Here is a 26,658-nt window from a genome sequence, read left to right as displayed (position 1 = left end):
ATAAAAAAATAAAAAATTAAATCTGACAGTGAGGTCAGTTAAATTATTACGATTGTTACACAATGACTTTAAAAAATGTAACAACATGGCACAAGGCAAGCTGTGATATTAGAATCAGTATACTGAATCCGATCCCGCTCGACTCCATACAATGGTTAAGACAAATGAGACGCACTCGACTCGTGCACTGAAACAATACTTTCAGCATATTGCTTAAAACGTTACGACCCGCACACTAGCTGAGGTGATTCATCAAGCAGCCGACTTGTCGCTTGTCAACACGGCCCTCCTTAGGCTACAAGTGTCGTCTACACATGTGCAAATATAAATCTGAAAACCACAAACTGCAAACAGACGACCGCGGTGAGGAGGAAACTGTCTGCACAAACTAAAAGCCCTAAGTCTGATGCTTCATCCGTGCGATTACAGTGTATTCTCTACTGATAAGCTGTATGAGGCATTTAAGTAGCAGTCTGTCAGGAAGGCAGGGCATTCGAGGTATTTCATGCTTTTATGACCAGTGCCAAACAAAAAAGAAAAAAAAAAAAACGTTAGAAAAACAATTCCTGCGTGTCTACTTTTGATAGACGCCTAAAGTGTAAGAAAAAAACAAAACAAAACAACAAAAATAAAACAGGCACATTACACAACTTGACCAAAAATAATAAAAAAAATAAAATAATTGCACATCTTGCAACAATAACAGGTTTATGAACAGTAAATAAGGGCAGCACGGTGGCACGGTGGTTAGCACTGTTGCCGCACAGAAGGTCCTGAGTTCAATTCCAACATCAGGCCGGGGTCTTTCTGTGTGGAGTGTGCATGTTCTCCCCATGTTTGCGTGGGTTCCCTCCGGGTACTCCGGCTTCCTCCCACCGTCCAAAGACATGCAGCTTGAGGGGATAGGTTAATTGGAAAATCCAAATTGCAATTGTGTGAATGTGAGTGCGAATGGTTGTCTGTCCCTGTGTGTTGGCCCTGCGACAGACTGGCGACCTGTCCAGGGTGTACCCCGCCTCTCGCCCTATGACAGCTGGGATAGGCTCCAGCGCCCCCCGCGACCCTGAAAAGGATAAGCGGAAGCGAATGGATGGATGGATGGATGAACAGTAAATATGAAACCGGTTTTCACTATAAATAAAGCTCTGGTAAGTTTGTATTTTAATAATTGTGCTTAGTAGAAATGAGGCATTATGGCCGCGGACAGACAGGCGAAAAAAAGGAAAAATAAAATATCCCTGCAGCAGAGGGATCCAGTCTCATTCATATAAAGTGGTGGGCAATGTTTCTGGTATGTTTAGGTCTTCTTGTTCCTTTAGAGGTGACGCGTTATACTGCCCCAAGAGGGGTGGGTGGGTGGGGGGGGGTGGGGGGTCACTGAATGGTTTGATGAGGATAAAAACGATGGTGTCAGGGCTCTCACTTTAGGGCCTTGAGCAATCATGTTGGTTTCTCCTTTAATTTGTTGCCTGTTTCCATAAGCATGGGTGCAATGCTAGTGTTGACTGTTTTAATGAAAGTGTAACTAGAACTGAGGAGATCCAGGTCCAACGATACATTAAACAAATTTACAATTAAATTAAATTTACCATTAGAAAAAGAAAAAAACATTTAGAGTATAACGCTCAGAGAGAAATGAGGTTTGTTAACATCAAACTGCTACAATCAATGTACGTTTTAGGCACTGGCACTGAAATGTGACTGATGCTTTTCAAAGATGAAAGAAAAAAAAAACAAAACACAACCCAAAAACAACTATGCTCAGTTTGAGAACAGATTTTCTAGAATGTATTACACATCAGGTACGTTCCTTTTAAAGGTTAACCCTGAGTGCTAACAATAACACACCATCCTTGGCTCGCTCGGTCCTGCCTATTCTGAAAATTAATGAGTAACCAATCGACTGATGAGAAATCCCTCAAAGGCTACATGAGTTTTAGAAGACAGCTTTTACAACATTCAGAAAGTTTTTCCTAATAAAATATGCGAATAAAAATAAGAATAAATTAATAAATACATCCAATTTAGCATACGATGTCACTCGACGTGAATGTCAATATTGAATATTATTAGCAGTACGACTATTTATTTCGTAATATGGTTTCAGTTAATCACTTTGACCTTTCAACACACCCAGAGGTATTTGACTTAAAATTAACCGGCCTGCCTGATATGAGGAAGGCGAGCAGTCCCTCAACACTGATGGCAGAGCTAACAAAAAGATTCAGAGTTATATACAGTTTGTATATTTAGTTTCCTAGGGAACTCACAGAGGCACTGAACACAATTATACATAGCGAGAGTTATAACAGTACTGTTGTACAAAAATGTGTCATCGGCTTTATGTTCTTACATGAACCTTCTCTGTTCACTTTGGTTGGCTGGTTCATCATTGAGGAATGAGTGAATACTAATCTTTTCATCACCTGCCCGGTTTTAAGGGATCCAGTGTATCCATGGGAAACATTCAGGCCTTATTAAAAGCTGACTAACAATCCCTCTGGAGATGTCCCATTGATGTCACCATCTGTTTTTTTTTTTTTTTTTTTTGGAGGTAAGACTGGAAGTCAGTGATGAAAAGTGCGTATCTTCAAAGGAGCATCTGTTAGAACCAAGGAGCACTTTCTGAAAAAAAATAAATACTGTTTTACAATTACTGATCGAGGGATAAATAACACAAGCATATGAGGACCATATGTCCTCTTCTTTTATATGCCATTTAGTACTTCTTTAAAGAAAAGACCCCATGTCAAGGTCCATAAATGCATTAGCGTCCATGTTAAATGAGGAGTCGAAGGTCTGGGTGTTCTGGTGCATCTTCTGATGGTGCCGCAAGTTGGACTTGCTGGAAAAGCTCTTGTCGCACAGCAGGCAGGCAAAAGGCTTCTCTTTGGTGTGTATCCTTCGGTGACATATGAGCTGAGTGGACACCCGGAACGCCTTCCCACACTCCAGGCACTGGTAGCGCTTGGGCTCTGTGTGAATCCGTCGGTGGTTCTTCAGGGCCATCAGGTTGGTGAACTCCTTCTGGCACACTGAGCAGAAGAAGGAGCCCGTCTTGTGGCTGTTCTTGTGGTTGAGGAGGGAGCCGGCGTGACGGTAAGTACGCCCACAGTGCTCGCAGACGTGGCTCTTCTCCTCTGTCGCAGAAGTGTTGTTGTTCTTCTCTGAATTAGGAATGCTTCCTGGAATATGGGACAAAGGTGGTGGAACTTCACTGTGCATCCCTCCCATTCCCATGGACTGACTGACTCCTGAGTCCCAGCAGAGGTTGTTATCTATAGCGTCATCCTGGTCTTGTTGGTAGTGGTCCTGAGCCACGTGGTGCATGTTATGGTGCTCCTGATAGCTGGCTGCGTCGGGAAAGCTCTGCTGGCACAAGCTGCAGACCACAACCTGGTCCTTTGAGTGCACCTCCATGTGGCTCTGTAGGTGGGTGACCAGACAGAAGGTCTTGCCACACTCGGGGCAGCATTGACGCCTCATCTGGGAATGTATCTGCAGAGTGACGGGATCGGGAAATGTTTGGAGACACAAGGTGCAGTGGTGGAGGCTTTCGGAGTGTGTCTTTTTATGATTGAGAAGGGAGCCCGCATGGCGATAGGAGCGCCCACACAAGTCACACCTGTGGCAAGAAATAAATAAAATTAATAAACAACAACAGGACACTGCAACTCAAAATATGTTAACCAACAGTGAATGATTTATAAAACTATTTGTGACATTACAGTTAATGTTCGGTACATTGCAGAATCAAACTAGAATTACTGTCTCATAACCTCATACCCTTATTAACCAGACAAGTTATAGCCGAAGCCCACAGGCAGCAGTTTTTGTATTTTTCACACAAATCCTATGTTGCAAAAAAGCTCTCAGTGCTCAGCTTTTCCCCCCCTCTCCCACTGGTCTCACCGTACTTTCAGTCCAAAACTTGTCGAACATCACATAAATCAACTTTAACCTTGATGCACACTCAATCATCCAGGTAAGGAAATCCCCAAAAGTTGATTCTGTTCATTTGGACGTAGCATTTTCAGTGTGAGAAATCTTTAGTCAGTCATCAAAGTGGCTTCTTCAGTCTCAGCTGACTGCAGGTTTCCCCAACCTTTTTAAACAAGACATTTGCATAATGACTGAAATCACCCCCACAGATACAGCGGCCAGGGAAGCAGAAGAACATCATATCAAGAAGGCCCTGAGTAAATGTGGTAAGCCACCTAAAGTATTCTCCAAGGCGATCCAGGAGAGATCAGCTGCTGCCTAAACAAACACCCTTAGTGATCCCTTATGTGTCAGGAGTATCTGAACAGCTTAGATGCATTTTCTCAAAACACCGCGTCTCTGTGGCTTTTAAACCCCAAAACGCGCTGCGCCAAAAACTGGTCCATCTCAAGGATCGGGTCCCCCTGACACACACAGAATAATGTAGTGCATGCTGTTAAGTGTCAGGAGGGTTGCTGTGATCCATTCCTCATCAGGGAAACCAAACAACCTCTGACCTTGGATGGCACATCACAGAAGAGCTAACTCATCAGGCAAGCACTCTGCCATCTATTAACACCTATAGGCCAGTAGCCACTCTTTCAATGATGGGGATGTACACATCCTGGACAGGGAGGAACTCTGGTTTGAGCGAGGAGTCAAGGAGGCCATTTATGTGAAAAAGGAAAGACCATCTCTAAATCAAGGAGGCATAAGGGTACATCTTTCACCATTTCGCAACGCTGTGATTGCAGCCATTCCCCAACTCTGTGAATGATACTCACAGCCATAGGTCAAAGAGTGTTTGAGAGGAGTGTTGTGACAATAAGGTCACTGATGCTTTCAAAAAACAAACAAACAAACAAACAAACCAAAAAAAAGAGATTGTCCATTGACCTTTTGGATATGAACATTTATCATTTTAAACATTTTTGTATATTTCTGATCATAATTATTGAAAGAATTCTCTAGTTGTAACTAAACAAGGTCACAATGACATCTGACCTCCAAATTATTACCACTTCATCCTCACATTCAAACTCAAATGATATCAGGTTAACAAGAATGGGATAGAAGGTTTTACAATTAAATTTATGCACAACTTTAAAACAAAATGCTTTAAACCATGGCTGCTGTTAGCACTCATACTTAAAAATGAAGCTGTCAGTACTCTCTAGCAAAATTTGTTGCAGTGATATTGTTTCTTATGCAAACACAAGTTGCTTAATATGCATGAAAAAAATCCCAGCTTTGTCTGCGTCAGTTTAGCAGGGGATAACGTATCAGTCTGGCCAAAGTCAGGCTTTATCAAAATGACACACACACACAAAAAAATAATCAACAAGTGAAAGAATTAGAAAACCACTCCAATAATAATTAATAGAAAAGACTTACATGAAACACTTGTCTCCTCTCTCTGACTGCTGGACTCCAGATCCTGCGTTCTCCTGACCTCTGCGGCAGCGATGCCTCTTCAAGCCAGACCTGCCCTGGAAGCTTTTCCCACATGAAGAGCAGCTAAAGTGATTCACCGCCCGATTGTGGACCCTCTGGTGATTGTGCAGAATGCTGGCGAGACGGAAGGCCTTTCCGCATGTCAGACACACGTATTTCTTCTTTTGCGTGTGGATGCGTGTGTGATTGCGCAAAGCCATGGGGTTAGTGAAGGGCTTAGAACAGAAGTTGCAACAGTAGTGCCCCGTCTTGTGGGTATTTTTGTGATTCAACAGTGAGCCTGCATGGCGATAGCTGCGATTACATATGTTGCACCTGAAAGGTCGCTCCTCTTTATTTGGAAACGTATTTAAATCTGCTTCCCTGCTACCCGAAGGTTGATCACAGGTGTGGGCTGCCAGCTGGTCTGCAGAGAAAAAGGCCTGTTTACATTCCTTACACTTAAAGGCTTTAGATTTTAGACCCCTTCTGACTCCAGACCTATCTTTTCTGAGGTCTCCACAGACATGAGCTAAAAGCTGCTTCCTTCCTCTAAAGCCCTTTCCACAGTTTTGGCAAGAGTGCCTTTTATATGCAAAGTGGGTGCGTAAGTGGTTCTTCATTGCTAGCTGGTTGGTGTAAGTGTTGTTGCAAACTGCGCAGGAATATTGACCCGTTTTATGAGAGTTTCTATGGTTAACCAAACTTCCTGCATGGCGATACGTGCGACCACACTGGTCACAGGCAAAAGGTCGTCGGTCACCTGCATCCTCCGATTTCACTGACATCTCCGACTTTGTCTGCGTTTCTCTTTCTTCAGTTGGCTCCTTGCAGCGCAGAGCAGAATTACAATCCTGATTGGCATCTGAAGCTAAGGGCTGCATTCCTCCATCTGACCTGGTCCCATTCATCTGCATAAGGGCCTGGATCTGGCTATTGAGTTCCTGGATTTTGGCTTGGTTCTCTTTGTGCCTTCTCAGGTGATTCAGTAGCTGCTTCTGAATTTTGAAAGCTTTCCCACACTCGTGACACGTATGCCTAAGGAAGGAGACAAGGGTTATAGTTAATTCTATGTTTGAAAAACTGGGCACAATCTCCACAACAAGTAAAGCCACAATGACAGAACACTTTGACTCCGTGACAGACAAAAACACAAATCCGACCCTATAAGCAAAGCTTTGTTTTTAATCCCTTCTTTCCAACAAGCACAGATCATCTATAAAATTAATTAATAGTATTAATAGTGTGCATTCATGCCAAACTAACCTCTTAATATCAAAATGGGATCTCTGATGATTTTTAAGGGCCAGCAGGTTGTAGAAGCGTTTCTGGCAGACGAGACATCTGAAGACACCCGTTTTGTGTGACTTTTTGTGGTTGAGGAGGGAGCCAGCGTGCCTGTATGACCGGCCACACTGATCACACTTGTATTGACGTTTCTCAGTATTGACCATGTCTTTGTCAGCACCCGTGTCTTGGTGCTGGGCAACCTTGTTTACTTTCACTTCCTCCTTGCTGTCCACTAACTCCTGTTTCCTCTCAGCTGTGCAGTTGTGGTTCTCAAGATGATGGTAGCTGGTGCAAAAGATGCCACAGCTTCCACAGATGATGTTTTGCGCTTCCTCCTTGCTTTCAGAAACATCATTGTTAATGTGGAAAGGTTTAACATTATCTACCTGGTCCTGATTGTGCACAAGCTGATGAGCAATCAAGTCTTGCTGATTGGCAAAACTTTCCCCACATGTACTACAGATCATCATTTCTCCTAACTCCCCATCTTTCAAATCTTCATGAGAGGATGTGGAAGAAGGACCTGAGCTTGTAGGAGTGCCGTGGGATTGTGTGTGCCCTCGGAGATGGCTCCTGAGAGCCCTCATGGTTGTGTAGCTGTTGCCACATATGGAGCACTGATAAAGGTCACCATCATCTTCCTCATCTGTGTTAACATCTTCTTGGCCACTGTTCAGCCGTTCACTTCCAACATTTTCTTGGAAATTTTGTTCAAAGTGACTTTGGTTGTGGCTAGCATTCAGACCCTGGAACTCAACATTAATTCCTGGATTTCCAACTTCACAATGGCCATTACTGACCTGGAAGTTTAAACTGTTGTGATAGTCACCATTAGTAGTGTTATGTTGCTGATTCAGCAATGGGCAGCTGTGAGACTTAATCCCTGCAATATCTGCAAATGTCTCACCACAGTCTGCACACATGTGCCTCTGCATCAGGTGTTCATTGTGAGGTAGATGCACAGTCATATCCTGGGAGAAGTCCTGATTAAACTGCTCGTGGTACAGTGCTCCATTCCTGCCATCAATTCCATTCTCCTGATCCATACAAAGCACAGGATGAGCACTGTTCTCTTCTTCATCCTGGGAGGAGAAGCAGCCCTGCTGGTTATCCAAAGTCAGAGGCTCTGAGGAGAGCCAGTCTCCCTCAGCACTGAGATTAAGAGAAGACGGCTGAGCTTTGTGGAGGCGAAGATGACTTTTGAGGGCTGCCAGGTGAGGGTAATTCTTCCTGCAGATGGAACACTGGTAAATCCCAACCTGATGTGACCTTTTGTGGTTGATGAGGCTCCCAGAGTGCCGGTAGCTTTTACCGCAGATCTGACACTTGAAGGGACGCTCATCAGAATCTACAGTTGAAGTCTCTTCAATTTCAGGTGCATTGCAATTATTTTGTGTGGGCATCAGGGTAGGACTGAGAGTGTTTGTGTCCATGATTGGGGGATCTCCCTGAGTGCTATTGGACGATGGGGTTTGATTACTGGAGCAGTCAGAGTACATGTGAGTGTTACTTCTAATCTTCTCTTGTGTATCAAAGTCTCCATGACTATCCATTGATGACACCGGAGGAATATTGTTTATAGGAGAAGCATAAAAGTTGGACTCGGGTGAAGCAATACTGTTTTCATATGATACACTGTGGCTCTCTGACAATGGATCTTGAAGACCAAATGACAGAGATGAAGAGTTATGCATTTGGATGTGTTCCTGGAACTCCTCATTGTTTGGGAAAAGTACCTGACATAAATGACAAAAGTTTACTGGAGCATCTTGGCTCTGAGGTGAAAACTGGTCAAGAAGTGTGCCTGCGTATGACCCACCTGTCGAAGTGAGGTCAGTCCCGCCTCTCGCCTTGTGTGTTCGCTGATGGCTGTAAAGGGCAGCCATGTTACTGAACAGTTTGAAACATACTGTGCACTCAAATGTTCCCACTTGGTGAGTCTTTTTATGGTTGGTCAGGCTTCGATGGTGTATGTATGACTTGTCACATAAATCACACCTGAATGGTCGATTTACTGCATCCTCTGAGGTCTCCGATTGCACATTATAAACAATCTCAGCCTTGTCCTCAGATGGGCCATTTACTGTGGAAATCCCAACGCTGGCCAAGTGCTCACTAAGATGATGTGGGTGATCGTTTTCAAGTTCATGTCTGTTTTTATATGAGGAATATTCCGTGTCCACCTTCCGATATGACTGCTCTTTTGCTTGTCTGGCAAAATGAACCCTCTGATGTGTAGCCAGCTGCGTTGCCAGGCGAAAAGCTTTTCCACATTCCGCACAGGAATACTTTTTAAAGGAAGTGTGGCTCCGGAGATGACTCTTCAGGGCCGAGGCATTAGAGTTTTCTTTTCCACATATATTACACTGAAAAGAACCTACTTCGTGAGTCTTTTTGTGGTTAGTTAGGCTACCAGCATGCCTATAACCACGTCCACATTCATCACATTTAAACTTGCGTTCTTCATCTCGCTCCTGATGGCACTCCATATGTTCGACTAGACTGGGCATACTGGGACACACCATACCACACTGTTTGCAAGGAAAACCTGTTGTCCTGCCATGGTCTTGCAAAGCCATCACAAGATATGGACTGAATTAAGTGCGCCAGACACAAAATAGGGCGGAAATGCATTAGATGCCTTTCTTATCCATATAAAAAGAAGGCAGTTCTTTATAATATGATGCAAGGACTCTCTATGGGATATAGCCACAGAAATACGTCAAAAACAGGTCCCATCAGATCACTGAAGTGAGTTGAATTTGAAGAATCCAGAGAAATGGAGCTGTGGAGAACAGAAACAGTATTAGTTTTATAAAGCACGTCAAATTAGACACTTTAGGACGCCGCAGATAACTCATTACTATTAAACTCATACAAATGAAAAGTACAAACTTTTAGATAACTATATTACAGAGTTAATGTGTTACCACCAGTAGTCAACATGCATGAGGGAAGACGTAATAGCGGAGTGTAAACAGTCTGACAGGTTTTGCTATACCTCTGCACCAACAGGCTAACTGAACTAGCTATGTCAATACACCAGGAAAACAACGCCTGTCAATGCAAATGTACTGACACTGTAAATCCGCATCACTCTCCACATCGTGATCAAAAGCGGAGCGGATTATGCACGCTGTCGTTGAGTTTTTAGGAAGAGGAAGAAACTTAAATATGAATGGTTTCAAAATGCAGTGAGCTAACATTAGCGGAGTATGAGCTAGCATCATCTTGGCTAGCTAAACAAACATTGCACCTACTGCAGCAGAAAGCGTTTTTAAACGCGAAACTCCAAAGACCAGCGACTGCACGGAGTTTAATACCTGCGGGAGTAGTTATTCCAAGCGAGCCCCAAAGACCTATATTCACTCGCTTTTTTTAAAAAAAAAAATCACTTTTGTGTAAAGGGCAGCCCCCCTTTTTCCAATTGTCTTTTTTCTTCCATCCCCATTTCCACATTGCGCTTGTTGCTAGGAAACAGGAAATGTGCAACAGAGAAATAATTCCCTCTCAAAAGTAACTCTACTAGCTCAAGATGCAGCAGCTAATCGATAAACCGGTAAAAAAAACAATTATATATATATATATATATATAATACGTTGTTTTTAAGCAAATAAAAAGCAGGAGGTGAATGTTCATTTTTAGTTCATTCTCAAAATATCTTACATAATCCGCCCCAAAACATACTGGTTAGCTAAAATAGCTAGATTTGCATTTAAGTTGAGCAGTTGGGCAAGCATCTTTCCATTTTAACACACAATTGTCGAACTTTATTGGGACTGTAGTATCTTACTAGAGGGCTTATTGTACATTTATGATGTGTGTTATAAAATAAAATTTTATAATTAAACGTATTACACGCTTGGCTTTCCAAGAGCTGTCGTCATCATGGTCCTAGAGCCGTCCGCTCTCGCACAGCCAGTCAACGGCAGCCACCGTGTCTCACAGTAAACGAAGCCCTTTACCGAACGGCGATTAATGCCCTGATTCCGGTAAGATCGACTTTTGTTTTTCTAATACACGCAAGCAACTAACTTAGCTAAATACATGCTGTACATGTACAGTAATGATGATGATGGCACTGTGGAATGAATCGGTACAGCCGGTCCTAAAGCCAGCCATTTTGAGTTAGTGAAAATATCTAGCAAGCTAAAGCTAGCGGAGGGGTATACGTACATAACACGCCCGGGCTGCTCGTAGTACCATCACCCTAAGCTGCGATCTCTGGTGTTTTTCTCTGGTCGTGCACATGCCACTTGTTCATCTTCATGCACTATGATCTCTGACATTACCTCGCCAACTTCCTTTGGCATTAAAGCGGCTAGCTTATTGTCCCTGAGGTCCTAATGCCAGCCATTTTGTTATTAACTGCACACCCACATATTTCTTTTATTATCTGACTGATTATTTCTTATCCCTCAAAACCCACTTTCATTAAAGTTGTACTCTTCAAATCCATAAAAGTCATAGGACTTAACACCCTCATGTCTGTGGAAGAATTTTTATCCCAAGCTGCCAATGGTGTGTTTTTATTTTTTACATTGTTATTAAACGGTACATTTTTTTGCCATCATCTTTTTTTGTAGATGTAAAGATGGCCTCTGCTCAGCCTGCAAGTCCACCTCTTGCTGCGGAGTACACCCCTCCTGTGCAGGATGAAGAGGGCCAAGAGGAAGAGGTGGAGAGGGATCAGCCTGCAAAAAAACGTGGCAGAGGCAGGCCTCCGAAAGCCAAACCCCTTTTCAAATGCACTGCATGCACAGAGGCCTTTAAGAGTCTGTCAGCTCTGCAGAGCCACAAGCAGTCGGCACATGTGAAGGAACGGCAGCAGCACCCATGTCCCGAGTGTGCCAAAACATTCTCGAGCAAGGCTCAGCTCTCAAAGCACGAGCGCACTCACTCAGCCCAGCGCCCCTTCCAGTGTCCCAGCTGTCACAAAGCTTACAAGACGCCCACAGAGCTGCGTAACCACAGCCGCTCTCACACTGGGGAGAAACCTTTTGTATGCACAGAATGTGGCAAGGCCTTCATGCAGGCGATATGCCTCAGGATCCATATGACACAGCACAGTGGAGAGCGCCCGTACTCCTGCCGTCAGTGCTCTAAGAGCTACCCAACCCTGTCCAAACTGAAGGTGCACATGCGCTCTCACACGGGAGAGAAGCCATACTTGTGTGCCGAGTGTGGGAAGAGCTTTGCTGACCCCTCAGTGTTCCGAAAGCACAGAAGGAACCACCAGGGCCATCGACCGTATGCTTGTGACGAATGCGGCAAAACATACACTGAGCTGAAGGACCTCAAAAACCACGAGCGTTCCCACACTGGGGAAAAACCCTACCTGTGTTCGGACTGCGGCAAGGCCTTCTCCCGCTCCTCCTCCCTGGCCTGCCATCAGCGCATCCACTCGCAGAATAAACCCTATAAGTGCGAGCAATGCACTAAAGGCTTCACCCAGCTTTCTTCCTATCAGTCCCATCTCCGCACTCACTCTGGTGAGAAGCCGTTCCTCTGCCCACAGTGCGGCAAGATGTTTTCAGACCCCTCCAGCTTCCGTCGGCACCAGCGAGCCCACATGGGATTCAAGCCCTACCCCTGCGATAAATGCTCCAAGAGGTTCCGGCAGCCGGCCGACCTGGCCGTACACGAGCGCGTTCACTCTGGAGAGCGCCCGTACAAATGCCAGAGCTGCGACAAGGCCTTCGTAGCTTCCTGGGATCTGCGGCGCCACATGCTCGTCCACACAGGTCTGAAGCCATTTATGTGCACAGAGTGCGACAAGTCATTTGCTGAGCGCTCCAGCCTCAACAAGCACCGGCGTGTGCACTCTGGAGAGAGGCCTTTCAAATGCGAGGAGTGTTTGAAGTCATTTGTGGTGTCCTCAAGCCTGCGCAAACACGAAAGAACTCACCTCGCTGAGCAGTCTGAGCAACAGCAGCAGCAGCAGGAGACAGAGGCTGGGTCACCCTCAGGCTTCACTGCCCACACAACTCTCCCTCAGTTCTCTTGTACTCACTGTGATGCTACATTTGGTACCTGGGAAGAAGTTCAGACCCATGAAAACCTTCACCCCATTGACTCTACCCAGTCCGTTGCCAAAATCGTGTCGCTGGGCTCGCACATCTGTAAAACCTGCCACGAGGAGTTTGCACAGCTTGCAGACTTGCAGGAGCACGAAAAGCAGCATCCCAAGCCGAGGCCGCACGTCTGCGACAGCTGCGGCAAGGGTTTCCTCAACAAATCGGGACTGCGCAAGCACCAGAAGATCCACTCCAACAGCAAACCCCACAGCTGTCCCCACTGCGGCAAAGCCTTCCTGTTCGCTGCGTACCTTCGCAAGCACTTACGGACTCACGCGGACGCCGCACCGGTTGCCACGCAGCTCGCCGACATAAACATCATTCACACAGACCCCCTGCCTTCTCCTCCGACCCCCAGTGAGGTTTCTCCCTCGTCGGTCGAGCCCGGCACCATGTCACTGACTGTCCCGACCGTGACTGTCCCCGTCACCGCTTTCCAGTCTCTTCGAGAGTACTTAGTCAAAGAAGAGGGGATTTAAGCTTCTCTGTCATTTTAATTCCACACATATTTACCCCGTGGCCTTAAAGCTGTTTTTTAGATGGGTCTGACTTTTCAAAATAACTTCCTTAAGAAACATCAAAAACGCATTATCCTTATGTAAACGGTCGACATTTGGTCTTTGTTTTGTATTGCTGCAGTATTTTTAAAAACAGTTATGTGTATTATATGTTAATGTATTAAAATATACAGTATACTGTACTATAAGTACCTTACTATAAAATTGTCGTATCTGTTGTAATCTCGTCATAAAAATCCACCATAAAGAAAACAAACGAAACCAACAATTAAATCCTTGGCTTTATGGCCGACATGTTTTTATAAAACATTTTTAAATGTTTTTTTGAATCTCTTTTGTCTGAACAATTTGTAACTGCTTCACTGTGTCGCTAAAACAACTTGTCAAGCTGCAAAAGGTCGCTGGCATTCAGAAATGCCAAGAGGAATCACATTTTTATGCCAATAAAAACGTGTGTGCAACAATCAGTAATAATCGGAGATTCACTGTGTTGTGGTCCTGTTTTTTTGGGGGGGGGGGGGGTTTTGTGAGTCCGTGTAGTGTTTCTGTTACTGTTGAGGATGAAGATGTACAGAAAAAACTGAGACCGTGTCAGCAGATCGTTTGGTGAGAAACTAACACATATATTGATGACCGTGACGTTTCTTGAACCCATAAAAGATTGAAGGCAAAGCCACAGTGATTGTGTTCTATTAGTGCGCTGTGACCCTGCAAGGTAATATCTCTTGTCTGCTTTACTTGACTCCTATTATACACTAAGATGCTCAGACACAAACAGAGCTGTATGCATTTGCTGTGACATTTGTAAATGTGTATAAAATTTGTGTTTTTTAAAAAAAAAAAAAATGTTTGATGCACTATAATCTGTGTCCAGTTGTAGCAGTTTGTTGGTTTTGTCTGTGTTTGCACATTTGAAGATGGAAAACCCAACGTTGGAGATGAGATCTACAACTTAACTACCATAATTTAGCACAAAAGCAAAATGATCTCTCATCATGACCTAATATGTCACCTAATTGTTTATATGTTTCACCAGCTTCCTCTTTTATATTACCAGGAAAAGTGACAATGGCAGCAATAGTAACGGGCCTCATCCCAATCCTGAGAACAGCAGTGGATACCACCGCCACCTACAAGTGCCGCTCCCTGTGGTTCGGCCTGCTGTGTGTCCGACTTGTGGTCCTCTTCTTTGCTGAGCTGCCCTTCAGCAAACTGGATGCTGACTTCACCTGCAATAGCAGCACCCCCGATGTCTGCACGAAATTCTGTTTTAATGAACGATTCGACAAGCCCATGATAGTGGCTTGGAACTTCATGTTTGTCGTGGTTGTCATCTCTGTCCTGCTCATGGAGTTGTTCACCTCCCACCTCCGCACAATGGCGCAGAAGAGGAGCTTCAGGATGAAGGCGGATGAGAAGCCGGAGACTCAGGGGGCAGAGGAAGCTCAGACGGTGGTAGGCAGGGGCAAGATGATCATAGATCTCCACAAAGACAGGAGCACCGTAGGCTTCTACCTGCTCAGCATAGCTCTGCGGATTCTGGTTGAAGCCTGCTTTTTATTTTTGCTGCTTTATTGGAACCTGCACGCACTCCGTGATGAACACACGTGTACAAAAGAAGGCTGCAAATATGTTTGCATTTTGAGGGCTGCCCCGGAGAAGCGCATGTCTATTTATGCTTTAGCTTCTATCTCAGGCATAATCATTACTTGCTCAGTTTTGTTTTGCGTTTACTCTATTGTCCACTACCTCTGCAACGCTTAAATATCAGACTCCATGTACATATTCCGTGGGTATGAAATGTGCATACATACATATCCTGTTAATTTTGTGTCTTATATTTCTATAAACAGAGCTTTATGGTTATAATTAGGAATATTATACATGTATAGTACTACTGAAATAAAAATCTCAAAAACTGCTTTGTTGCATTTCGTTATGTTAACTTTTGTTTTAGAGTTGTTAAAAAAAAGTGCTATGAGATCTATTTTGCTGACATAAAGGATCTGGGTGTTGGCTTCATGGTGGTGTTTCTGAATCATGTTTTTACTTGGTCAGTGCACAAACTCAGGCGCAAGCGACACTGTCAAACACAAAAGCAGTTCTAACTGTAAAACTGCATCAGTAGTTTTCTTGTGTAACATAAAAAAAAAATCAAGCATGAGAAATGAGGTGTGAGATATACTGTAATGCATTATTTACAATGTGAAATATTTGAGGGATATCCATCCAGCCAAATAATCAAAGTCTAAGTGCAGCATTTGGCCTCGGCATTCAGACTCGAGTTGCTTTCCAACGAGGTAAAAGGGGAAGGAGGACAGTTGGCTGGGCTTGTGTTTATTCTGAGATAGATTTCTTGTTTCTCTGCTTCATGGTGTAGAACAGCGCTGCAGCAGCGTCTGTGATAGACTGGCGGGAAGAGAAGAAAGGAGGATTTATAGAAAAAGGAATCTGGACAGCATAGTAAGTATTCTAATGAGAAGCAGTATAAGAGAATGAATTACCTGTGAGTCTGAGCTGACGGTGTTTTTCTGGGGAGGGGAAAGGAATTAAGTGTAAAAGAAGTCTAATGTGATGCATTCAATCTAATAATAAAAACAGTAAAAGCTCACCTGTGTGCAGTTGGTGTAAATCGGCTCCATGGTTTTAACCCATTCGTTGTATGTTTGTTCTGCCTCTGCACTGTGGTTATGCTTTCTGAAAACAGCCAAACATTATGCATAAATCATTATCTATTAATCACAACACATTATCTTGATATTACCAAGATAAGGAATATAAAACATACAGTTCTGTGCAAAAGCCTTGACCCAATCTTCATTTCTTCATAGTGGTCTTGAGCAATAGGTTCTGGATTTCTTGATGCCTTTGGACATTGGCTGCTTTTCCTTCTTTCATTTATTTATTCATTTATTTTTAGAAATGATCTGACACAGGACCTGAGAGATGCATCTGACCCTTCAGTTGATGCATCTGCTGTTCACTGAAGCCTCATCAGAAATGGCCTCAGTGGAAAGGTGGCTATGAAGAAGCCATTCTTAAGGAAGAGAAACAGGAGAAAAAGGCTGATGTGTGCCAAATTACACAAGAACTGCACTGAACAAGTTTTATGGAGCGATGAGCCCATAAATGTTACATTTTTAGGTTGAATTCTCAAAATATATGGATGCGGTCAGGCGAGAGGAACAGCAGTGATTGTCTAACGCCATCTGTAAAACACGATGGCGGCTCTGTCAAAGTTTGGGGTTGCATTTCAGGCAGTGGTGTTGGAGATTGTCAAAATTGCTGGAAATATGAATGCAAAATATACCAGCGAGATTTTGTTTCACCATGCATTACAATCTGGAAAGCATCTGATTGGCAGTGGCTTTATTTTTCAGTATGACAATGATCCCAAGCACAGAGTGGAACACCATCAGTCATGAATTGGCCTCCCCAGAGCCCCAACATGAACATTATTGAACCAGTGTGGGCAGAAAACAGAACAAAAGACAGCCAACATCCAAAGAAGAACTTTGAGTGTTCTTCAAGAACCCTGGAGAACTATTCCTGAGGACTGCTTAAAAGAAATGACAAGAAAGCTCAACTACGAGACTTCAGGCTGTGTTTAAGAATAAAGGTTTCCACACCAAATATCGACCTTTGTTGTGGAAACTTTAACAATAACCTGCAACGCACACAGTGAGCGTTTTGAAGTGATTTAAGCAGATGGAGCCTCAATATCTGTTACAGTGTGAGACCATAAGGCCCATTTGTAGCACACATGCATACAACTAAGTGAGAAAGTGATATTACTATTACTAATGTGATATGATTAAATATGTGATTCAACCTTGTTAAAATTGCACAAACTGTTTTTGCTTGATAAACTATATTTCCATCAAATAAAGCATTTTTGGTGACTCAAGACTTTTGCACAGCACTGTAAATAAAGTCAACATGAGAACATTTAATACAATTTAAAAGGAAAAAGTGAAAAACCAAGATGCAGGGTAACCTTTGAATCAGAAAGTCTGGGATAATAATGGTCTTAAAAGCACAGGAAGCGCCTGAGCTTCTGCTTCTCAACGCAGTCATATTTCTCATCTAAATACCACATAATGCCAAATGTGCTTAAACTCATTTTTTCACCTTCTTATTTTCATACTTGTGTCATTTTGTCTGTCGATTCAGCCTTATTAAATGTCAGAATTCAGCATAAAACGATGGCCTTCAGTCAGAGGTCCCTGCTGCTACTCACATCGCTCTCTCAATAAGCTGCTTCTGCATGTCTCCTTCCCTCCTGGCGTAGAGCAAGCGACCTCTGACAGCCAGAGCGGCGCTGGCTTGTGACGAGTTGAGCTGAATGATGGCCAGACACAGTGAGGACAGCACTGCCGAGCTGGGGAGGGGGCACAATGTGTTCACAAGAGTGCTTCTCAACATTTACTGCATCGGCATTGCCATTATGTTAATGTGGAAAAACACACAGGCCCCTCTCTGGATCTGCTCAGACGATGAATTGCATGACCTTCACTGAGCGTGTGAAGACTGGGCTGAGTGCTTCATTTACTGTGTAACTAAATGTTAGAATGGATGAGGCATTATTTCTGCACGAAAGCTCTGGTATCTCAGCAACAGTCAGTCTCCTTGGATTATCGAAACCTGCTTTGCCTAAAGGTTCACTGAAATTGCCATAAAATAATACATCTAATCACTTGTTGTCCTGAGGGGCAGAACGCCTCGCTGATTAAAGATGTCAGAAGATAATGGCTTGTTTAAGCCATCCATAGACATGCAAATATCTCTGTGTAGTAAAGCTGCAAGTGGAGGAGAATTCAAAGCTAAAAAGTAAATAAAGCATTGTAATTAAAGATTTGGCATTATCACCCGTCATCAGTAACTTCCCGGTCTGCAGTTATCAGTCTGAGCATGGTCCGCCCATTCCTCTGCCTGTACTTGATCTGCAGCTGGATGGATACACGGCTATTAGGAGATGGTGGCGGCACTATAAAGAAAAAAAAAAAAAGGAGTGATTTGACAGTTTAAAAACAAAACAAAACAAAACGAGCTGTATGAATATTTTAACTCAAGAGGTATGAGTAAAATCTGCAATTACCCCTGCGTGTGAATCTGCGCCACACTGTTTCCTGCGTGTCATTCCCCTGACTCTCTCTCCCTGCCCTCCCGGCTGAGACTATCTGTGGTGGGTAAATGAGTTAAATGTTGCTCTGGCCTGCATGATCAGTCCCTGGTCAGTTTGGATCAAATGAAGCATTTTTCGCCCATCTGATGCACATATCTCAGAATTCAGGCTAAATCCCTCAAGGCAAGTGTTCAGTGATCCCGAGTTGAATTTGGCCTGTAAGTGAATCTGTTTATGTTGAATAAATTCAGATGGTAATTTACCAACACTAGATGGAAGAGCCTTTTACCAATGTGTTTTGCCACAGGGATTTCGTCTCTATAAAATACAGCTGGACACACTAAAGAAAATGCACAGCCATGGTGGGATCAGAGTAGAAGTCAGGGAACCATGACTTAATTTACTGAAATCTTTTTTTTCCTCTGCTGTATTTTTTCCCTGTTTCTTAGTTGTTATTGTCTTGTTTTTCCAAGTCCCAGTTATCAGTGTAACATGTCTGGGTCCACTTTGTTATGTTTGCTTTGTTAGTTTATGTTCAGATGCTGTGACTCTGGCTGCGTCTCACTTTGCAGTGTTGCAATGATCTCAAACTGAAATTTCTGTTTTTCATGGTTGGCAACAACAGAAATCACCACATGTCGCACTTTCCTCAAAGACCTGGCAACACGCGGCAGCTGCGATATTATTGAGAAATTCAGCACAACTGCAGCTGAAACTGAGAAAATAAACGAGCCAGTGGCGTCAGTCTATAAGAGTGTTTATTTTCCTCACCTTCTGAGACCTTTTCATTTGCTCTAAACTGGAAGGTGATGTCTGTATCTGGGTCCACATTCCCCACCTGTCTGGTCCCTTTGTGTCCTGCCTCCTTCTCTCCCTTCATGCACCTTTACCCAAGGAGAACATGACTCAGTGCTTAGGGTCATTTAAATCTCTAGAGGACCAATTTAATGAGCTCATTTTAAGTAATTATGTGCAGTGCAGCTCTCACATTGATTTTGGCAGCAGTATAATTACAGTACAGTGTGTGGCAATGGTCCGGTTTTGAATGATCTGCTCAAACTCTGGATGCAGCCTGCTGGGACTGGCTATTACCACCTAGACTCAAAGGGAAAGCACAGATTGACACCATGAGATTGTGCATGATTTGATGAGTCATATGCTTCGCCATGGTTACAGTGCGCCTTACCTTTCCTCTAGTACGATCAGCAAGTTTCCCCAGCTCATCCAGTCTACAGTCTGTTCCCTCTATGGACAGCACAGACACTGTGACGCTAAAAAAAGAAGAAATCTGAGGATCATCACAGTGCATCGAGACCTTTCATTGGGTAATATGAGTACTAGTGCTTTTAATAGAGACTTAAATACATAACTGCCTCAACAAGTTCATTCACTGTCTCTTTTTACGTTAGCGTAGAGCAGCGGTGTCAAACATAGGGCTCGCGGAGCCAGAACAGGCCCACCAAAGACTCCACTCTGGCCCACTGGATGAAGGGGGACTTTTCACTGTATTCAAGTTTTACAGCAGTATGTGATAAACTGTTAAATGACAGAAAATTTCCTGTTTTTACATGATCTATTATTTAAATTCATGTTTTTTCAGTGGGTCCAGAGTAAAGATATTTTCTGTAATTTTACACATTTATCATTTTCTTTTCTAAATGTACTTGTATATTGTTCACATGTTGAAATAAATTACCAATCAATCAATCATGTCTGGCCCACTCAAGTTCAAACTTAAGTGAATTAGACATGCCTGACGTGGAAAATTTAGTTAGAGGTATGTGCTCACCCGTTATCAGCAGCAAACTCTCCCAGCTCCTGGTAGAAGATGGTGGATGAGACGGGAGTAAGAGCATCGGTGTCTTCCACTTCTAGATTTCCTAACTCTGTGTTGGCTTTCCCGTCTGTACAGATAATCACCTTCAAGATCAACAGGGAAAGAGAATCGGGAATGCACTGTTTAGAAAGCTGAACTGTAATTGATTACCACAAGGTGGTCTTAAAACATTTTCATGCAGTAAATATTTATATAGCCCAGCTAACTATATGGTTCAATCCACTTTTGGTAGGTAAAATAAAAAGCAGTTTGAGTCTAGCTGGAGAGATTTGTTGCATATTTTCCACCTTGCTCTCACTCTTTGTTTCCTGCCTGCCTTTATCCTGCTCACTTACCCGTAAAATTACAAAATCCTAAAGAAGCTCCATCAGCCAAAGGCCCAAATTCTCATTAGTGTTGTGACATAAGATTCAAGCAGGTAAGCAGGACGCATAAACTGGATAAAAACTGATTTGTTGGCCAAACTTACCTTTGAGCCTGGTTGTCTGGAGGCAATTGCAATTGCAAGCAGAGCAGCTGGACCCAGAGCGGTGGCTCCACTTGCAGACAGTCTTTAAAATAAATCAGCAATAGGAAGATCAATACATATAATGCAATAATCTAATTAAAACAAAACATCAAATTTTTTAAAAAAAGAATTTTTTTTCCATACCCCACAACTTGTCTTTCTAAATACTCCTTTGTCTGTGAAAGTGGAGGTGGACTAGGAAAACTGGCCGCAATCTCTTTCAAATAAAGGCTTTCAATCAACTGAGCCCCACTCAGACAACGTGATTTGAAATTCTCATATCCGTGCATTGTCACCTGAAGATGCAAACACCGAAAGATGAAAAAAAGAAGTAATAAATAAGTTTATACCAGATAATAAAGAAAACAGTGAGGAGAATCAAATAAAATCCACCGTAAAAAACAGCATTTAATGATTTTAGACAAGGAAAATTCCAGTGAAGCAGCTGTTTTGTACACTGAAGTGAAAACTTATAATAATTTTACAGCTTCCACCTCACCTCACTCCTCCTCCTATCAGAGAGAAGAACAAGGTACAGAAGGTTACCTGCCTAGTGACAGAGACCATTAGCCTCGTCACAGCAGGTAGTTTGCAGTAAATAGTATTATGATCATAGTTTGCGACAACAGCTAGCCTAGTTTGTGCTTGTTCTTCTTCCTCCTAACACAAAATGTAAGGTCAGCATGACTCTGCTCAGGAGCAGGCAGTGGAGATGCAAACAGCGTCACGTATGTACCTCATGGTTGAAGGAGATGAGCCCCACTCTTGTGCCAGGTTGTTGATCGTTTAATCTCTCAACGCACAGTGACACAGCTTCTTGGACAAACTGGGAATAGAACAATCTTTGATTTGTAGCGTCTCTTCACATAATTGTCAAAAATAATATCACACAAAAATTCTCAGCCACAGATTTCAACTGGCAAATATCCCGAGTCCTTCAAGGTAACTTCAAAATAAGGAGAAAAAAGAAAGACAACTCACCTGGAGACGGGATTTATTCACAGTATGCTCTCCCTCTGACACCTAAAAACAGTAGAGACGCCACAGGTTGTATTCATGAACACCTGCTGTCACAAACAGCCTCGTGATGCCAAGTGTCTGTAGTGTTGTTGTACCTCGGAGGTGATTTTCATTGAGCCTGATACATCAATGCAGAAGAGCAGCAGAGGATCCGTATCGCACAAAGGCTTTTCATTAGGATTGAGTAAAAAGAGTTCGTCCTGGTAACCATTTAGAGGACTCTGCAGTAAACTGGGCGTGTTGGAAAAACTGGAGGATTTACAGAAATAACACTCATCAACCTGAAATGCAGCAAAAGGAGAGAACACAAACTCAGGATCATTTAAACCAGACAAGTTGTCCATGTTTCCTTATGATGTGATCAACAATGTGCACGCTTCTTTCAGGTTATCCATTTCTGAGATCAGCGCCTCTGAAATGTGAATTAATAGTTATCGGTTTTCAGGTTTAATACGATGCAATTACCGTATTGTCATAGCAAGTGTCCACCACGGAGCCACATTGGGAGCAGAGGCTGTGTACTCCCTGTATGGGGTCAACTGGAAAAGAACAAAAAGGTCATTGCCACCATGAAGTATGAACTGAAATCAAACTAGATTTTTTCAAAAACAGAATCACAGCCAATCAGATTAATTTTTATTGGTATGATGTTGATGTGGTGATAAAGGTTTACTTACCTTTTTCCTCTGAGAGTAATTTTCCTAAACTTACAAGAACAACATTAGGATTTCCTGGCAGATCTGCTGATTCTGGGTTTGGAATAAATTAAGCATTAAAAATATGCATTTCATACTACATCAGTTTTGTAATGGCTCAGCAGGGACTGCTGTAATCACCTTTAGCACTAGGGGATAGAGGAGTGTTCGGAGAGGTTGAAGGAAGTGAGTGGGACGAAGGTAACGGCATTATGTACTCGGGGACTAAATTCATGAATTCAGGTCTTGGAGGGATGACTCGGGCTAAGATGAGAGGAGAAGAAAGGAGGATGATCTGGATGAGGATGTCCAATCAAATTAAACTGTGTTAATAAGATAAAGAATGTTGCCTTTTACCTTGTGATGACACAATGCCAGAATCAGCCGGCAGGTTCACTTCGCCACCAGTGCCTTCTGGTACACTGTTAGAGTAGTTTGGGTCCTGGGGTTGTGCATTTAAATCCGGCTCAGATTTTGGGACATCATAGGCAAGTTCTTGGTTGATGATACTTGATTGAGGGCAAATGAGCGGCTGGTCGTAAGAACATGGCTCTGATCTGGTTTTCAGGGGAGGTGGAAGAAGAGCTGGTAAAAACAAGCAGAAACAGAGTGTTGATCATAAATCTAAACTGCAGATTGTGCTAATGAGGCACAGTAAGAACCCAAACCTAAGACTCAAAGGCTGACATGAAGGCGCAAAAGATGAAGGTTTATTACAACAAAGCCAACATAGCGGGAAGGAGACATGCTTATTTATACACAAGGAGGGTAATCAGGGGAATGGGAAACAGGAGGGTGATGGCACACAGCTGGACATAATCAGGGAACAGAGAGGAAGTAAAACTAAACACAAGACACAAAGGATGAAAAAAAACTACAAAATAAAACAGGAAATGTAGAAAGTTCCGACCCTACAAGGAGTTTGAACCCAGGAGCTTCTTGCTGTGAGATCAAGTAATAACCACTGCACCACAGTGCAACCCTGTTGTGTGTGTATATGTGTGTGTGTGTGTTTTTTTTTAAACAACCACAACAGCAATGACCACAAAAAGAACTCTTAAAAATGGCTGCATTAGTCTAAGTAACTGATAAAATAGCATCCAACCTTTATGTGTGGTTTCTGTGTGGTTGGATGCTAAATGTAGTGTGAGCAGTTTAAAATAATACATTCAAATGACAATATCAGTGCTACATTCACTGTACCTGTCTTTTTAGGTGGTGTTGGCTGCTCAGGTTTTACACTGTTCAAAGAAGCTGCTGCCAGTATAGTATTTTCATAGAAAACAGAGTTCTCCAGGACTTTCTTCACATCCTTGCTATTTTCTGACTCTGTCTCAAGGTGCTTTCTTGGTGGGACAGGCGGCGGAGGAGGAGGAGACTGAGGACGAAGCCGAGGATTAGGAGGAAGAAGAGCTAATAAAAAACAAACAAACAATGAAAATACAAATTAATAGAATAGAATAAAAAGAAAAATCTGTGCAGTGTTGACCTTTGTGCTGTGACTCAGGTGGCTTTTACTGAGTAAACTACGTAAAAGTAAGCTCTACTCTAATACACACAGGAGAGGATGTGTGCAACTGCTTGAATAATGGGACGACCAAACAGTCGTCCAGAAAGCTCAGATGAAAGAAAAATCCACCTACAGATACTTTTACGTAGTTATGCATCATCAGCGTGTGATATTCAAAGCAAATATCTAAAGTCTGCAAATTTAAATAGTCTGTTTTTATTTATATGAAAGAAACTATATCATGATGTTTTTTTGTTTTGCTTTGCTTTGCTTTTGTTTCATTTGTTTGTTTGTTTAATTTAAGACTAAAATAAATTTAAATGAATTAGAGGTAAAATTTGAGGGGGTAGGGTCAAATAAGTGTATACTTCTGCCTACTCCTTTTCAAACAATGATATTATGTAATGATGGTGAATGTATATGTTTGAAATAAAAAATAAAATGAACTGATATGAAAGTTGTTATTTTGTGCTTATATGTTCTTTAATCTGTTTTCATAGTTTTATACTAGCTAACAACTTCAAACATTTCCTTTGGCAGAGACGGTAAACAGGTTACAAATGTAGCTGAAAGTATCAGCTTTGTGTCTATTAGAAGGATTTCACCATCAGCAGTGTCTATTTAAACCTGCAACTGCAGAATCTGATGTTTCCTGTTCTTGTTACGCATAGCTGAAATACTTTCTTTTGTCAGAGTTGACCAACTGTAAAGTGTCTGTGTCTATTTAGCAGCCAGTGGGACAGAAGCAAAAAACAAGTTGACACAGGAATGTAACATCTGAATTTTAAAAAATTAGTATGACTTCCATAACTTAAATTTCCCCTGTGGTAACGCATGCCGGTGTTTGACTGAGATCATACCTGAACGTTTAGTGATGTTTGGATAGCGTCTCTCCTTCTGACTCAATGATGGCGGCACATAAACAAACCCACAAGCAAATTCCATCGTGACTCTACCTGCCAGTGACAGAAATGACGCGATTAAACAAGACAATGAGTGACATTTAAATCAGGACGCAGTCCCACCCAAAGTATTTAAATAACTGTTAGCACAGATGTCCCTGAGTTGCAACTACTGTAAAAAAAAAAAGAAAAAAAAAAAGGAAAACAAAATTAGGTGACATGAACGGATTCTTTAAACACAAGTAAGTAAAAGTACTTACAACATAGAAAGTTCTTTGAATTCAATCCGTACAGTACAGCGAAAAATATACTTTCAACTCCGTCTGGTCTCAGAAATGTTTCAGTTGCTGTTCTGCGTCGTGTCTTTCATTGAGTTATGTCTCAGACATCTCATCCAACAGGTTTCTTTCCTCAAGAGACTTCACTCGTAGTTTGCTGTGAGGGTGTTTACCCAACTGTGCTTAAAAAATATCCCGAGTGTTGGCAAAATGGATGAATGTGCTGGGAAACAGGAACATTTGTGTCTTTTTTAAACCTCCAGTTTTAAACTTATTTTCTACTTCACCTACTGGTTATTCCAACCATAACAATCCATCCATCCATCCATCTAATTCATGGTCACAGAGGGATGGCTGGAGCCTATTCCAGCTGTCATAGGTGGAGAAGTGGGGTACAACATTTACGCTGTCATCCAAAATGTTGGCACAAAATTCAACTATGAATTTTTTAGTTTTTTGTGGGTTTTTTTAATTTTCTTTTTTTCTTACTTCAGTATATCACAATCCTCTCTGGACAAACACCCATTTTCAGTTCAGTCCTTGTACCTGATCATTATTAGAGGAGGGGTTTTGTTTGTTAAGCCAGCTAACACTGACCTATGAATCTTTCAAACATAAAAAAGGTGCCAACTACATAACTAAAACATAACAAACATAAATAACAAAAAAATTACAGAAAAAGAAATTTACAAAGCAGTTGTAAATTGTATCTTTAGGCACTTTGTTACTAGCAGCCTGTTGTAAAACAGATGATTTGTTTCCAAAATCATGGCCAATTGCCAAACCATTTGGCTACTGGCCAGAAACCTGGACTATATCAGCATGTTGTGCAATGTGCTCTAAAAAAACCCCAAAAAACTAGTGGCAGATCTACTAAAAAACCTACAGCAGATGAACAGTATCTTTTTCTGTCATCATGCGCTAAGAAACGGGAAAAAATCCAGCAAAGATCTGACACAAGATCCGACAGAGGCATCTGAGTCTTCAGTTGATCCATCTACTGTTCACTGAAGCCTCATCAGAAATGCTCTCAGTGGAAGGGTGGCTGCAAAGAAGCCATTCTTAGGGAAGGAAACTGTGAGAAAAGGCTCAAATGTACCAAATTACGGAAGAACTGCACTTAAATCAATGGCAACTCATCTCATGAAGTGACAATCCAATATTTACATTTTTGGTTTAAACTGTCAGATTGTACAAAGGCGGTCAGGCGAGAGGTACAGCAGTGAGTGTCTGTAAAACATGGTAGAGGCTCAGTCATGGTTTAGGATTGCATTTCAGCCATGGGTGTTGGAGATTTTGTCAAAATTGACAGAATTACGAACACAGAAAAGTGCTGTCAGATTTTGATTCACCATGCAATACCATCTGGTAAGTGATTGGCAACAGCTTCATTTTCCAGCTTGACAATGACAAAAGCATTCACTAGATCTGGAAAAAGAAATGATATGATAACTATATTTGTATAGCACTTTTGTTTTACAG

The 26,658-nt window shown here is 42.4% G+C and overlaps 4 protein-coding genes across 4 annotated transcripts; 2 read left to right on the top strand and 2 right to left on the bottom strand.

Annotated features, from left to right (window-relative positions):
- Window positions 1–1,980: 1,980 nt before the first annotated feature.
- Window positions 1,981–10,149, bottom strand: znf646 (zinc finger protein 646). The gene is made up of 4 exons (XM_085361304.1): window positions 10,029–10,149; window positions 6,682–9,490; window positions 5,377–6,453; window positions 1,981–3,625 (listed from the first exon to the last, which is right to left on the bottom strand). Exons 2-4 carry the CDS (start codon window positions 9,282–9,284, stop codon window positions 2,731–2,733), a joined length of 4,575 nt encoding a protein of 1,524 aa, XP_085217430.1. The 5' UTR covers window positions 9,285–9,490; window positions 10,029–10,149; the 3' UTR covers window positions 1,981–2,730.
- Window positions 10,150–10,619: 470 nt separating this feature from the next.
- On the top strand, window positions 10,620–13,297 carry znf668 (zinc finger protein 668). Its single transcript, XM_085361305.1, has 2 exons — window positions 10,620–10,698; window positions 11,293–13,297. Exon 2 carries the CDS (start codon window positions 11,301–11,303, stop codon window positions 13,260–13,262), a length of 1,962 nt encoding a protein of 653 aa, XP_085217431.1. The 5' UTR covers window positions 10,620–10,698; window positions 11,293–11,300; the 3' UTR covers window positions 13,263–13,297.
- A 1,009-nt stretch (window positions 13,298–14,306) lies between these two features.
- gjz1 (gap junction protein zeta 1) lies at window positions 14,307–15,065 on the top strand. The gene has a single exon (XM_085360582.1). The coding sequence runs from the start codon at window positions 14,307–14,309 to the stop codon at window positions 15,063–15,065; it is 759 nt and encodes a 252-aa protein (XP_085216708.1).
- Window positions 15,066–15,487: 422 nt separating this feature from the next.
- LOC146626461 (circularly permutated Ras protein 1-like) lies at window positions 15,488–24,941 on the bottom strand. The gene is made up of 20 exons (XM_085360580.1): window positions 24,857–24,941; window positions 23,690–23,899; window positions 22,844–23,071; window positions 22,628–22,750; window positions 22,469–22,540; window positions 22,257–22,330; window positions 21,887–22,072; window positions 21,753–21,794; window positions 21,508–21,597; window positions 20,916–21,067; window positions 20,733–20,814; window positions 20,216–20,346; window positions 19,613–19,697; window positions 19,415–19,521; window positions 19,198–19,310; window positions 18,171–18,288; window positions 17,542–17,682; window positions 15,914–15,998; window positions 15,806–15,832; window positions 15,488–15,710 (listed from the first exon to the last, which is right to left on the bottom strand). Exons 1-20 carry the CDS (start codon window positions 24,939–24,941, stop codon window positions 15,639–15,641), a joined length of 2,223 nt encoding a protein of 740 aa, XP_085216706.1. The 3' UTR covers window positions 15,488–15,638.
- Between the last annotated feature and the right edge of the window lie 1,717 nt (window positions 24,942–26,658).

This window comes from Diplotaxodon limnothrissa, linkage group LG8 (assembly GCF_057381915.1).
Source record: "Diplotaxodon limnothrissa isolate DT_005_m linkage group LG8, D_limnothrissa_male_GT1.1, whole genome shotgun sequence".
NCBI classification, from domain to species: Eukaryota; Metazoa; Chordata; class Actinopteri; order Cichliformes; family Cichlidae; genus Diplotaxodon; species Diplotaxodon limnothrissa.
This window is presented reverse-complemented; position numbering and strand designations above follow the sequence as displayed.